The 15,861-nt window shown below is 41.7% G+C and overlaps 2 protein-coding genes across 2 annotated transcripts in view; both read left to right on the forward strand.

The window, feature by feature from the left end:
* Positions 1-258: 258 nt before the first annotated feature.
* On the forward strand, positions 259-5,743 carry LOC308302350 (protocadherin alpha-2-like; the record flags this gene model as incomplete). The annotated part of the gene is made up of 2 exons (XM_080746605.1): positions 259-657; positions 3,737-5,743. The coding sequence occupies 2 exons, from the start codon at positions 259-261 to the stop codon at positions 5,741-5,743; spliced, it is 2,406 nt and encodes an 801-aa protein (XP_080602731.1).
* A 2,182-nt stretch (positions 5,744-7,925) lies between these two features.
* LOC308302351 (protocadherin gamma-C5-like) overlaps positions 7,926-15,861 on the forward strand; it is a gene marked incomplete at both ends in the record, with an annotated part of 340,087 nt that continues 332,151 nt past the window's right edge. The window contains one exon of the mRNA XM_080746606.1: positions 7,926-8,081. Coding sequence (XP_080602732.1) covers positions 7,926-8,081 — 156 coding nt within the window. The remainder of the gene's footprint in view (positions 8,082-15,861) is intronic.

Consider the following 15,861-nt stretch of genomic DNA (forward strand, 5'->3'; position numbering starts at 1 on the left):
CAAAAAAGGTTGAGCTATTATTCAAATGTATTGAGAACCTTTTGGTGTCGCTGGAGACCACAAAACGAATGCTCACGTCTCAAAAACTCCTCCCTGAAAACGTCATCATAGGCATGAGCTTGATAACAGACACACTCCGATGCTGATGCTTCTGCGAAAAGGGTTGGACATTGTATGGGATATATTTCTCTATGGGACCTGCCAACTGTTTTTGGAATTACATGATTGTATGCAATTACGGCTATTGTTCGGATGACGATGGGGTTTCGAGAGCAAAATGGATATGTCTGGATTCAGATCGCTGCTTTGTTTTGTCTTTGTGACTGGTCTGCGGCTCAAACATCTTATTCCATTTCTGAGGAGGTGAACAAAGGCACGGTAGTGGGGAATCTCGCTAAGGATTTAAATCTCAATGTGCAGGAACTGGAGTCAAGGGATCTCCGAATTGTGTCGGAGTACAGTAAGAAATACTTTGATGTGAATTTGCGTACAGGAAATCTCTTTGTTAACGAGAGGATAGACAGAGACGTGCTTTGTCCCAACACCATTAAGTGTTCTCTGAATATACAGGCGGTATTAAGCAATCCAATGAATGTAAATCGTATTGAGGTTAATATTTTGGACATAAACGATAACTCTCCTGCGTTCATTGAGCAGTCTTATGTGGTAAATATTTCTGAATCACTATCACCCGGAGAGCGATATCTACTTCCTATAGCAGTCGACACAGACACAGGCAGCAACTCGGTAAAGAGCTACAAGCTGAGTCCCAATGAACATTTTTCCCTTGACGTGCAGAGCGGTGGAGACCACAGTGTATCCGCTGAGTTAGTGTTGCTGAAATCTTTAGACCGAGAAAAACAGCCTATTATTAACCTAATTCTGACTGCTGTAGATGAAGGTAAACCTCCGAGATCAGGGACATTGCAACTGATAGTAAACGTTATAGATCTCAATGATAATGCACCCACTTTCAGCAAATCGTTATATAAAGTGCGTGTCAGTGAAAATGATGCTCCCGGAACAGTGGTAATAAAGCTAAATGCAACCGATTTAGACGAGGGTATGAACAGTAAGCTCGTCTATTCATTGATCAAACGTGGCAATGTCGATCCATCAGATGTATTTGATATAAATTCAGAAACGGGTGCAATTGCTGTCAAAGGTATTTTAGATTACGAAGACACCCCTGCTTATGAAGTTAGGGTCCAGGCAACGGACAAAGGCCATCCACCTCGAAGTGCAAACGCTAAATTACTTATAGAAATTACAGATGTCAATGATAATTCGCCAAAGATATCTGTGACGTCACTCATGACCCCCGTGAAAGAAGACGCCGGATTGGGAACAATTGTAGCCCTGGTTGCTGTGAGCGATTCAGATGGAGGAACGAATGGACAGACCAACTGTAAACTGGTTGGGCCTTCTCCTTTTAAACTCTCGTTAAATTACAACAGTGATTATTCATTAGTAGTAGACGGACCGCTGGACAGAGAAAGTGTCTCCGAGTATAATGTCACCATTATAGCTACTGATAACGGGTCTCCATCGCTCTCCACCACAAGCGTTATTACTGTGCATGTAGCAGATGTCAATGACAACCCGCCTCGATTTTCAGAGCCTGTGATTAATGCTTATGTGAAAGAAAACAGTCCTATCGGTACTGTTATCTATACAGTGACTGCATTTGATCCTGATTCAGATGGAAATGCAATATTGTTGTATACGTTGCAAGAGAGTTACCCAAGAAATATTCCGATTTCATCAGTTGTAAACATTAACTCTGAGAGTGGACAAATAGTCAGTCTACAGTCGTTCAACTATGAAGAAGTAAAAACATTTCAATTTTTTGTTCTGGCAACTGATACTGGTGTTCCTCCGCTTAGTAGCAACGTGACTGTGAATATTTGTGTCCTGGATGAGAATGACAACAGCCCAGGGATCCTCGCGCCCTATTCTGAACACGGCTCTGTTAACAGTGAGAACATTCCTTATTCTGCTGAAGCTGGATACTTTGTGGCCAAGATCAGAGCTGTAGACGCAGACTCTGGCTATAATGCTCTGCTTTCCTATCACATCGCTGAGCCAAAGGGAAATAACCTCTTTAGAATTGGAACCAGCACCGGAGAAATCAGGACTAAGAGGCGGATGAGTGACAATGATCTGAAAACCCACCCGTTGGTGGTGTTAGTTTCTGATAATGGAGAACCATCCCTGTCAGCTACTGTGTCTATTGATGTAGTGGTGGTTGAAAATACAGGTGACATTCAGACTCCATTCAGACAAGTGCCAATGAAGGACGACAGCTTCTCTGATTTAAACATGTATCTACTGATCGGCATTGCATCGGTGTCAGTGATCTTTCTACTGAGCCTCATCAGTTTAATAGCTGTCAAATGCCACAGGACAGACAGAGATTTCAGTCGGTATGGCGCCCCAATGATCACCACTCATCCTGACGGGAGCTGGTCTTACTCTAAATCTACTCAGCAGTACGACGTGTGTTTCAGCTCTGACACATTGAAGAGTGACGTAGTAGTCTTCCCTGCACCGTTTCCACCTGTAGATGCTGAACTCATTAGTATTGATGGGGACACTTTTAGCCGGACCCAGACTTTACCAAACAAAGAAAAGGTAAGCCACTGAAAAACATAAACAGGGGGGGGAAAAAAAAAAAAAAAAAGTGAATTATTTACAATCTCCGAATTTAAATTAGTACCAATAACAATAATATTCGTATTTATTACAATTATTTATGTATTTATTTTTTTATTTGACAAATAATCAAACGATTTTCAGCTTTTGGAATTAAATTAATTAGATGAATTTGTCATTCTTGTATGAACTTTACACCAGTGACAAGTGCCCCAAAAAGTTATATTTGCTCAATGATTTGTCGATGATACATGTAAGCCGACATTAAGGGTGTGAAATGGCCTGTCTATTTTAGCTTAGGATTTGTTTAGGCTACTTATTCAATACAGCTCTTCTCTTAAGCTATTAATGCTTCTGATATATTTTAATGTTTATGGTATATGCTATGGTTGATGTACAGTGTACACTATACAAATTGTGCCTTGAAAGGTATCGCTCCATTTATTTTTCGTTTGGGCAAAACTAGCACTTGGCGTCGCTCGAGACCATGTATTTGTGTGTGTATAATAATACCAGACTCCTCCTCTCCAACTGTGAAGACTGAATAGTGTGCGAGGTCTTTGTGATGAGAACGCGAATACCAGTGAGACCGTGCGGATAGTAGGTTGTTATAGAAAATGTTGCTTGCATACTGTCATGGCCATAATTAGCATTTATTACAGTTTATTTTAAAGCAGCAATGGGTCGTCCTGGAAGACACTGCGAAATCGTTTGGATACATTGCCTGGCTGTTCTTTGTTTGTCTGACTGGGCTGCAGCTCAGATATCTTACTCCGTTTCCGAGGAGGTAGACAAAGGCACGGTTGTGGGAAATCTCGCCAAGGATTTAAATGTCAACATTCAAGAACTGGAATACAGGGATTTACGGGTTGTCTCGGGAAAATCAAAGACATATTTCGACGTGGATTTGAAAACGGGCACCCTTTATGTTGCCGATAGGATAGATCGCGAAGAGCTATGTTCGAATATGGCTAAGTGTTCATTGAACACAGAGGCCATTCTGAGCCATCCTGTACATTTGCATCGCATAGAAGTTCAAATTATTGATATTAATGATAACGCACCATCATTCCCTGAAAAGGTAAAGACATTCAATATTTTTGAATCATCCTTTACTGGAGAGAGGTACTTGCTCCCCTTAGCAGACGATCCTGATACAGGCAGCAACTCCGTAAAGAGCTACACACTGAGCCCGAATGAACATTTCTCACTGGATGTACAAAGTGGCGGAGATAGTGTGTCTGCGGAGTTGGTGTTACAGAAAGCGTTAGACAGAGAGAAACAGTCCGTTATCCAACTTGTATTGACTGCTGTTGATGGAGGAAAGCCGCCCAGGTCGGGAACGTTACAAATAATTGTGAACGTCATGGATGTAAATGATAATACTCCCGTATTCAGTCAGTCTCTGTATAAGGCTCAGGTTACTGAAAACGCTTTGTTTCAGACTTCCATATTAACCGTAAGTGCTTCTGATTTAGACGAGGGCGTAAACAGCGAGCTTGTGTATTCTTTCATTGCTAGAGGGAAATTCAATCCTGCAGATGTATTCGTCATGAACCCCGACACAGGGGAAATAACTGTAAAGGGACACCTAGATTATGAGGAAAACGCTGCATATGACATTCGTATACAGGCGAAAGATAAAGGGACGCCCTCTCGTAGTGTTCATGGAAAAATGCTAATTGAAGTCATTGATGTTAACGATAATACTCCGGACATAGTGATGACCTCCCTTATGAGCCCAGTTAAAGAGGATGCTGAGTTGGGAACAGTAGTCGCTTTGGTAACCGTTAATGATAAAGATGGGGGCAACAATGGTCTCACCAACTGTAAAATAGTGGGGTCGGTGCCCTTTAAACTGAAATCAAACTACAAAAACTATTATTCTCTAATAGTAGACGGGGATATTGATAGAGAGAGTGCCTCTCAATATAACGTCACCGTCGTTGCTACTGATGAAGGGACTCCACCTCTCTCCAGCACCACGGTTATTGCTGTGCATGTTTCTGATGTTAATGACAATGCTCCTCATTTTCCTGAGCCAATAATGAATGTTTACGTGAAAGAGAACAGTCCTGTTGGAGCTACTATTTATACCATAACTGCAGTTGATCCAGATGTAGATGAGAATGCTAAAATAACATATTCGTCATTAGATGGTGGTTCGAAAGGTATTCCAATAACATCAGTTGTAAACATTAATTCAGAGACTGGAGATATAGTCACCCTGCAGTCATTTAACTATGAGGAGTTAAAAACGTTCCAGTTTAAAGCTCAGGCCACGGACTCTGGCGTTCCTCCGCTCAGCAGCAACGTGACTGTGAACGTTTTCATTCTGGATGAGAATGACAACAGTCCCGGGATTCTCTCGCCCTATTCTGAACACGGCTCTGTTAACAGTGAGAACATTCCTTATTCTGCTGAAGCTGGATACTTTGTGGCCAAGATCAGAGCTGTAGACGCAGACTCCGGCTACAATGCACTGCTGTCTTATCACATCACTGAGCCAAAGGGAAATAACCTCTTTCGAATTGGAACCAGCACCGGAGAAATCAGAACTAAGAGAAGAATGAGTGACAATGACCTGAAAACACATCCTTTAGTGGTGTTGGTTTCTGATAATGGAGAACCTTCCCTGTCAGCTACAGTGTCTATTGATGTAGTGGTGGTCGAAAATACAGGAGACATTCAGACACCATTCAGACAAATTCCAGCAAAGGATGACAACTTTTCTGATTTAAACCTGTATTTACTGATCGCCATTGTGTCTGTATCTGTGATCTTTCTACTGAGCCTCGTCAGTTTAATAGCAGTGAAATGTCACAGAACAGACGACACTTTCAGTAGGTATGGCGCCCCAATGATCACCACCCATCCTGACGGGAGCTGGTCTTACTCTAAATCTACTCAGCAGTATGACGTGTGTTTCAGCTCAGACACGTTGAAGAGTGACGTAGTGGTTTATCCTGCGCCCTTTCCACCTGTAGATGCAGAACTGATCAGTATTAACAGTGAGGATACTTATAACCGGACTCAAACCTTACCCAACAAAGAGAAGGTAAGAGACGCGGCAGCACTTGAAAATTAGGTCTTATAATAATAACTATATAACTATAACTTTATGTGCATATGTATGTTTCATAGGTATTACTTTTGTGTGTTCGGTGGATGGAATTGTAGATTGTCAACAGTCTTTCAGTAAAGTGGCCTAATGTTTTATAGGCTACATTAGTAGGCCTATGGGGTCTATAGTAGTCTAAGCGTATTCATTCTTAAGTTTAGTTTACACACTAGGCCTACACAGACACAGTCACATGTAAATTGAAACTCAGCTGTTCTCATTTCCCTGTGCGTAAAGCTCTGTTTATGCGCACGGTCGCTGTCCACAGCCATGGTGCTGAAAATGTGTATTGAGCTGACCATTTTGCTTCTCTTTACGTCTGCTACGTTAATTATTCTACATTACAGCCTGGCAAAATTCTATTATGTTTAACTAGTGACTATTTCAATACTGATGACGGTCACACCATATACACAGGTATCAATGTAGTAATTGTATTTGATATATTTCCACAAGATGCCGCTATCAGGTCTCAGGCTAGTTGTTTTGAGTGGCTCCTCCCCTTTCATATGGCATAGAAGGATGACAATGCTTTGTTCATCGGTTGCATGGCGATGGGCTCTTTTACTTGGATGCATATTTACGCAGCAATGTGTTGCTGGTAGCCACTGTTTCGGAATATTCTGGACACATGGATATTGACAGAATGAACCTGGGCAATGTTTTTAAGTATTTAATTTATCATCTCATTTTCGCCCACATATGGAATATCGCTGCAACACAGACCGTGTATTCCGTTTTGGAGGAATCAAATCAAGGCACCATTGTTGGAAATTTAGCAAAAGACCTGCAACTAGACGTTCAAGAATTGGAAAATCGTGGCTTTCGGATATCTGGACTTCATGCCAGATATTTTGATGTAAACCTGAAGACTGGGATTATTTCAGTGAAAGAGAGAATAGACCGAGACGAGCTCTGCTTTCGTAACGTGAAGTGTTCGTTTGAATTGGAAGCCATTGTGAACTCCCCGTTGAATCTTTATAGATTCGAGGTTAAAATCTTGGATATAAACGACAATGCACCTTCTTTCAGAATACCTGGAATACTTTTGAATGTGTCTGAGTCAGCTTATACTGGGGAAATATTCCCCTTACCAAATGCTTTTGACGCAGATGTGGGCAGTTTCTCGGTAAAGAACTACAAATTGAGCCAAAACGAGCATTTCTCCCTGGATGTGCAAAGTGGTGGGGAACAGAGTGTGTCTTGTGAGTTAGTGCTGCAAAAAGCATTAGATAGAGAGAAACAGCCAGTGATTAAACTAACATTGACTGCTATAGATGGTGGAAAGCCTCCCAGATCAGGAACGTTACAGATCACTGTCAACGTGAAAGATGTTAATGATAATATTCCTATCTTTAGCAAATCTTTATACAAAGCCAGGGTGCAAGAGAACACGCCATACGGCGCTTCTGTCATTTCAGTCCATGCTCAAGATTTAGACGAGGATCTCAATGGGGAAATAGTATATTTCTTTATTAACCACGATAATGATAACAATGTTGCCTTATTTGATATTAATTCAGACACCGGGGAAATTACGGTGAAAGGCCAATTGGATCATGAACAAAACAATGCAGTTGAAATTCGTGTCCAAGCGAAAGACAAAGGTCAAAATCCGAGATCTTCTCTTTGTAAAGTTCTCGTGGAGATCACTGACGTTAATGACAATCCGCCAGAAATATCAGTTACATCCTTAGTCAATATTGTCAAAGAGAACGCGCCAATAGGCACAATGGTTGGACTTGTAACGGCAAAGGATAATGATGCTGGCAAAAATGGCGTCGTTCAGGTTAAAGTGATAGATTCTGTACCGTTTACAGTTAAGAATTCATATAAAAATCATTATTCCCTGGTTGTAGATGGACAACTTGACAGAGAAAGGGATTCTCAATATAATGTCACCATCATAGCTATTGATGAGGGGATCCCACCCCTCTCCAGCACCAGTGTTATTACTGTATATGTTTCTGATGTAAATGACAACCCACCTAGTTTTTCACAATCCACTATAAATATTTATGTTAAAGAGAACAGTCCAGTTGGAGCTGTTATTTATACAATAACCGTGCAAGATGCTGATGTAGATGAAAATGCAAAAGTAACATTTTCTGTCATTGACAATTCCCCTCAAAACACTCTGATAGCCTCTATGATAAATATAAATTCAGAAACAGGAGATGTGGTCAGCCTACAGTCTTTTAACTATGAGGAGTTAAACACATTTGAGTTTATAGTTCAGGCCACAGATCATGGAGTTCCTTCACTCAGCAGCAATGTTACTGTAAACGTTTTCATTCTGGATGAGAATGACAACAGTCCCGGGATTCTCGAGCCCTATTCTGAACATGGATCTGTTAACAGTGAGAACATTCCTTATTCTGCTGAAGCTGGATACTTTGTGGCCAAGATCAGAGCTATAGATGCAGATTCAGGCTACAATGCTCTGCTTTCATATCACATCACTGAGCCAAAGGGAAATAACCTCTTCCGAATTGGAACCAGTACTGGAGAAATCAGAACTAAGAGACGAATGAGTGACAATGACCTGAAAACCCACCCGTTGGTGGTGTTAGTTTCTGATAACGGAGAACCCCCTCTGTCAGCTACCGTGTCTATTGATATAGTGGTCGTTGAAAGCACAGATAATATCCAGACCACATTCAGGAATATCCCAATAAAAGAGGAGAGTTTCTCTAATATACACCTGTATTTACTGATTGCCATAGTGTCAGTATCAGTGATCTTTCTACTGAGCCTCATCAGTCTAATAGCTGTCAAATGCCACAGGACAGACAGCAATTTCAGTAGGTATGGTCCCCCGATGATCACCACCCATCCTGATGGGAGCTGGTCTTACTCTAAATCTACTCAGCAGTATGACGTGTGTTTCAGCTCAGACACACTGAAGAGTGACGTAGTGGTTTTCCCTGCACAGTTTCCACCTGTAGATGCAGAGCTGATTAGTATTAATGGAGGCGACACTTATAACCGGACGCAGACTTTACCTAATAAAGAGAAGGTAAGATAAAATTAGTCTAAATGTGCAAGTCCTCTAAATGTGGCTGACGTCCTCTATTTTGTTGTATACTTAAAGCACACCTTCACCTTCATATAATTGGTAATATTGTAATATCTTTGTCTACTCACTCTGTGTCTCAGAGGAGGGCTGTGGAAGGTTCAGAAACCTGCCTACCGGTGACATCATCAGAAACTGTAGGCTTTCTATTCCTGAAAGTTAAAATACTATAATGGAAGCCATTGTTCTAGTGTTAATAAAAATCGATTATGTCACTGGTACTGTAGGTGAGTTTCTGAAGTGTTTTTTTTTTTTCTTCTTCTTTTTTTACCATTTTACCATGAGAATGAGTGAGGAACAGTTATATGAAGAGGGGTTAACTTAAATGTGGTCAATTTGCTATTCTGTTTACTCCATGGCCATTCATGCAAGTGGAATTAATACTCTTTAGTAGTTTGTGAGATAACAAAACAATCCTATCTCACTTGTTACTGTATTTGAGCTCTGTCTTGTGTCTGTATTTGCTTAGCTTGCTTGTAATGGGACTGTTGCTGTCCATGGTGCTGAAAGAGAATTGCCACTGAACATTGAGCCAGACTGATTTTGATCATGTTGACAAACGTCATATCAACCTTTTTCAATGTCTCATGATCAATGTGGAAACGCAATTAGTGTGGTTGCTATAGGCAACACACTATTGTCTCGGTCATGTTAAAATGAATTGTTGACTTATGTGCAACTTACTTGAAGAAAAATGTGTTCTGTTTATTTGCAGCAACTTCATATTCACAGTATCATACATTGTCAGCATATCATTGATCAATATATCAGTGTTGGATATTGGGTATGTCATCATGAGAGCCTCTTTTACCTCTTTTGGTATTTTATGTGGTTTTGCTATCTGAAGATAAGCATATGCTGGCAACATAATCGTGTAGTCTCTCTGCATGTTTCCCTCTTTGTTCAAACATGATTGGTTAAAGATAGGTCTCTCTGTCTTAGCTTTTCTTGCAGTCCTGTTCCCTCAGCAGGCTTAGAGCATTGAAAACCCATTCTCTCACAGCTGAGAGCATGAATAATCTGGACTAATCTGCCATTTCTGTTTTTCTTTGATTCTCTTCTCTAGTCATGGCCCTATTCTGTCCTCCCCTTTCTTTGAATGCATTCTCTCAGGCTGATACTGCTCTATTACTTATCATCACCTTCTTTTTCCACCATGACATCCTATAAAATACAAATTTGAAATATTTGAAACATTGCCAAATTGTGTGTGTGTGTGTGTGTGTGTGTGTGTGTGTGTGTGTGTGTGTGTGTGTGTGTGTGTGTGTGTGTGTGTGTGTGTGTGTGTGTGTGTGTGTGTGTGTGTGTATGTGTGTGTGTGTGTGTGTGTGAGAGAGAGAGAGAGAGAGAAAGAGAGAGAGAAACATTCTAAAATTACCCAAACTATTTGGTTCTATCAACTCCACAAACCACAATCTCTTCAGAGACGTCCTGTGCTAGTCTTCAATGTTGTCTTTTCTTGCATTTAAAATCCTCACTTATTTGTCCTTCATGATCACAGAACATGTATACATGATTTATCACGCCCCCTCAATCCTGCTTCTCTTCACTCTCTATACCTCTCTCATGCTGTCAGCCTACTCTCCCATCCCCCTCCACTAACCCTGTAGTGCTGCTGTGGAAGGGGAGCAGCTGAGAAGAGTAATGGGGAATTAGTGCCGATCTCTCCAGGCATGTGTGCTATTGGCCTGAGCCCGCTGTAGACATGACATGCCATTTACATATTAACGTTAACATCCTCTTTTAATGGGTGTTGGGGTAACACAGATGTACTCATGCAGAACAACATGTATCCCAGACAACCGTTGGGCTTTCACAAAACTATGCTAATGGATACATGTCTGAATATCGATCTAGCATTTTTATTTATGATGGGTGCCATTGTGATTCATGAAATTAAGATTGAAATTAGATTGACATATGATGCTCTATAATCACTTGAGAGGCTGTGGAACTTGTGTTGTGTCATAGTCACCCAGATGATAGCATGACCTCATTTCAGGGAGTGGTTCAGGACAAACAAGCAGGGCCTGATCTGTCAAATCCTTGTTTGTTTGTTTGTTTAATTCACTATGAGATGTCTCAAACTCCACTCAGGTTTTCTGTACTCACATAGGCGTTGCATATTAAAGTGGTGCTGATGTGTTTAAGTGGGTCAGTGTGTGTGTGTGTGTGTGTGTGTGTGTGTGTGTGTGTGTGTGTGTGTGTGTGTGTGTGTGTGTGTGTGTGTGTGTGTGTGTGTGTGTGTGTGTGTTTCAACATGGCAGCATGCTCAGTGCTTCTCAATCTGCAGTGTGCACTGCCTGTAGGTGTATCTTGCACCTATGATTTTTATGTGCATTTCCCAGTCTGCATGTACTGACCGCAGTCATTGTAGTTGCTGAAACAATGCCTAGAGCTGTGTGTATATGCGTTTGAGTGGTTCAGTATGTGCCCTCTGTGTAGGCTGCAGTTCTCTGTGCCTGTGAAAGTGACTGGGAGGGGGGAGGGGCCGGTAATTTTCCGCTCTGCGCTGCAGCAGGAGCAGCAGCAGGGAGTTTTCAGTACCGGGGCATCGCAGCTCAGCTCGGCTCCGGCTCTTGCATGCCTGCTCTGCGTCTGGGTGGGGCTGAAAGCACCGGTAGCTCAATGTCAATCACAGCTAAACCGATGTGTTGGGATGTTGGGACACCGGCATAGGGAGAGGCTAATCCATGCAGCCCACATGTCACTGTCTGTCTGTGTCTGTTTATTTGTTGCATTTGTTCTATATCCGTGAGGCCGCAAGGTTGTTGTTTAATCTAGAAATTATATTTCCAAGAACATTTTGTCATTGAGAGTGTATTATGTCTACACATATCTTAGGAGATATAGTTCTTAGCAGAGCATATAACATAATGGCTGTGGCTATGGAGTCTGTCTCAACTAAAAGCTTCTAGCTTTGCTGCCCTCAGTGCTGCAAAATTCATTCAATTATTGATTCTCTAAATACATTATCCTGGTTGAGGCACCAAGCTAAGTGCTTCACAGTCTAAACTGGATTGTACTTCTGCAGTGGCTGCATTCACCTTTTGGTGGAGTAGTACACATTCTTATGGGTTCAACACAGCTACATGACCTTTGGACATACTGGTATACAGTATGTATGTTGTCATCCACTATAAGCTGGTTATGAAGATAATTTTGTCAGAAGGTAATATGAAAAAATATATATATTTTAATTTAAACCTATTTTTGACATATTTCACTAGATTCAATTGAATTTCATTCTTTAGCCTATATTACTTGAATTATTTCCCACCTCTCCTTTCATTTTCTCTCTCTCTCTCCCTCACTGCCATCTTATCTGCGTTCACTTCCTGTTTTCCCCTCATACAAGGGCGTGTCCCTTGTGAGAAAAAGAGAGGTTAGCTCTGCTAGCCGAGGTTGCCATGGAGACCAGCAGTCAAATGATGTACCAGTCTCAGGGAGCTGTGGGTTAGCATCCACCCACCCCCACCCAGCAGTCCACCTCAATATATCTGACTGTGGGATGTAGGAAGGAAAGCAGGGTGGACACAATAAAAGACAAAGAATGGAGAGAGAGAGAGAGAGAGAGAGAGAGAGAGAGAGAGAGAGAGAGAGAGAGAGAGAGAGAGAGAGAGAGAGAGAGAGAACACAATAGGAGACAAGAAAATTGAAGAATAGAGGGGTGGGGGTTGTGAGAGACAGAGAGATAGCAAGAGAGAGAGAGAGTAAGAAAGGGAGTGCATGGGGAGATCGAGGCACACAGAAAGCAGGAAATAGACAGAAGGACAGATGTACAACCATTAACAACCAGCAGGAGAGTACAGTTGTGTGAAAGGGAGAGGAAGTGTGCATCCATCCGACAGGCGTGTGAGTGAGATAATGAGCATAAGGCAAACCGACTCGGAGGAAGGAGATGGGAATATGCAGATACAGCCAGCCTTGAACATGATGTTCGGAGGTGGTGAGAAAACGGGAGCTGCTGAGAGTGAGGTGGTGAATAAAAACACGTTGAGGAACACGCCCGGCAGGGGCTTACAATTGGTCACAGATAAAAGACAGAATTTATCGGCAGCCACCCTCCCCCCTTTCCCACCATACTCCTCCATCCGCAGTTGCTCTCCTCTCTGCAGTGTCGGGTGTTGTTGCTGTCTTTAGATTAGCTTTGTCATGCTCAGAACCGCGGGTCCCATCCCGTACGGAGATGATCCAAAGAGGGACACACTCAAAGCCTGCCTGCTCTTCCCGATAGCTTTGTTTACCGCCACAGCAAGAATCTGTGTGATTTATGCAGAGGCAGCCGAGGCACTGTTTAACACTCTCATGAACCTGTGGGGAGGGATTTACGCTGCTTTTAGTCCTTTCATGCCCTTTAGCTTGAAAAGGAAATACACAAGGGACAAACATTAACAAAGTCACCCGGAGAATCCTCTCCGTCCTACTCTGTACACCTGGGTAATGGGATCATTATTTGCATGGGACTTTGTATTGGAAATGTTAGGAAGTTATTTGCGTGTCCAAACTAATAATGACACGAATGCAGACATTTTTATTTGTCTATAATGTTTATAACCACACTGCAATACAGAGATTAGTTTTCTCCAAAACACTTGAGAAAAATGGATATCTACTCATACCAAATGATTGATAGACATTTTAATACACTTGAAAGGCAGCAGGGAGGTTAAGTAATTTCACAGACACTAGGTCAGATATTGTTGAGACCCTGTCAAATATGATGAATGAGAAAACTCAGTTAGTGTTATTCTGTTTTTAATGTAATATCAAATTGCTGATAAGGACCATCGAGTTGGTCATTGTCCATACTCGCATATCGATCTAGCATTTATTAACAAAGGGTGTCATTTCAATTGAGATTCAAATATGATGCTCCAATAATCAGTGGGACATGTGTTGTGTCATAGTCACCCAGATGATACAGTATGACCTCATTTCAGGGAGTGGTCAGGACAAACAAGCACATCCTGATCTGTCAAATATAGTCAGGTTGAATCGCTGTGAGGTGTCTCAAACTGCACTCAGATTTCCTGTGCTCACATAGGTGTTGCATATAGTAAGTGATGCTGATGATGCGTATTACGCGTGTTTCAACACGGCTCCTTTGTCCTTTTATAGATTTATCTTTTCAGGGTGGGGTTGTATGGGCATTACTTGTAGTGCTCCCATCAAGATCGTGTTCCTGCTATATGTTCAATTAGTGATGCTCTAACGCAGGAATTGTCCTTGACAGAGATGCATTGTCTGTTCGATGTTTCTTTCTATGATGTCTGCTGTTTCTCATCTCTCCTCTGGAGGGGGCCTTGCTCTATATCCTTGCCTTCACAGTCACTGCATTGGAAATGGGAGAATCTAAATGACTGCTGTGCACTCTCAGTCTTCACTCTTTCTCTCTGTCAATCTAACTATCTCCTTGCTCTCACTCACACTGCATGTTGAGATCAGGTTTCAATGCTGACTCAATGGCTTAGGGTATAGGGGGCTGTGCACACAGCCGATGCAGGATAATATCATACAGTACATGCTTCTCTTGTACTACACATTTTATACCAACAGAGGGACCAATTTCACTGTCTGCTCCACCTCCTCACCCACCCTGCTGCCTCTCCTTCTCTTTTCAATCAATAAGATTAAAGATAGTTTTTAAGTTGGCAGTAAGACCTTGGCAGTAAGACCATGCCAACATTTTAACTTTTCTATTTCATTGTGGCATAGTTCCCGAAATATAGATTTATTGTTCCTTCCTGGGGCACCAATCCATTGTTATATATTTGACAGGTCTATGTCTGGATGCTTTAGCAGAGGACAATGTTAATTTGGGATATGGTGATATATGAATTAATATAATCAAGCAGCAAAGGTTTGTGAAATTAACACAGATGTTCAAAATAATGAATTATGCACAAGTGATACTTTGATTTCCCCACTGTCTGTCTGTCTGTCTGTCTGTCTGTCTGTCTGTCTGTCTGTCTGTCTGTCTGTCTGTCTGTCTGTCTGTCTGTCTGTCTGTCTGTCTGCCTGTCTGTCTGTATAGATTTGTTGTATAGCACTTTTCAGACACTGCAATTAGCTGTCCACCTACACAACAGCCTGCAAGCACTTAATCTCTCTATCTCTGTTAGCCTACAGCATGGAGAGAAAATATCTGCTATTTGGATTCAAATAATACCATAGCCTAAACTACGCATATGCTCCTAATGTCAATTTGCATATGTGATTATATTTAAATTTGGTAATTGCAACTATTTGTCCCCTGTCATTTTGAGTTTGTCTTATTTGCGTAATAGCCATTATTAGCATGCTTTCTATCTAGAGAACAGAAAGTGACACAGCTGACGAGGCACAACAATTAGAACAAAGCACAAAGCAAAAGCTATATATGTCTGGATACTCATTCAAACAATTAATGAACCCTTAATGAACCCTAAGGTCACGCCTCTGTCTCCATTTGGTTGGCAGTCAAAGTACTATGGGTACTTTTTGCATTGTATGGTGATGTATGTGTGCATGTGTGCCAACAACTTTGCAAGATTTCCCTATATTGTTTAACTGAGTTACAGGCAATGTCTTGATTCATCCATGCAGGCTGTGATGCATTTCTTGGTGGATCTCTGCAGTCTGGGACTTCTGACTCACTGAGAATGGGCCTGGAGGGTGGTGGTGGGGTTGGGGCTTCCACATGGCATTCCACATGGCATAACAGACGCTTGAGGCAGGCAGTACGAATGGCTTTTAGAGTGGAACCTATTACAGCTGTAATGAGAGAGAGTCGTGGTGAAGGGTGGGTTATTAATTTAGCGACCATCTTGTACAATGAATGGGGAGAAGGTCATTAATATTCTTAAGGTGAAAAGCTCCTCTCACGCAAGCAGCTACGAATCAGAGCTCTTTCTCTCTCTCTCTCTCTCTCTCTCTCTCTCTCTCTCTCTCTCTCTCTCTCTCTCTCTCTCTCTCTCTCTCATATCTACCCATATCTTTGTCTCTCTCCATATCTCTTCATATATTT

The sequence above is a fragment of the Nannobrachium achirus genome (assembly GCF_963921795.1).
Source record: "Nannobrachium achirus genome assembly, chromosome: 17".
Lineage (NCBI taxonomy): Eukaryota > Metazoa > Chordata > Actinopteri > Myctophiformes > Myctophidae > Nannobrachium > Nannobrachium achirus.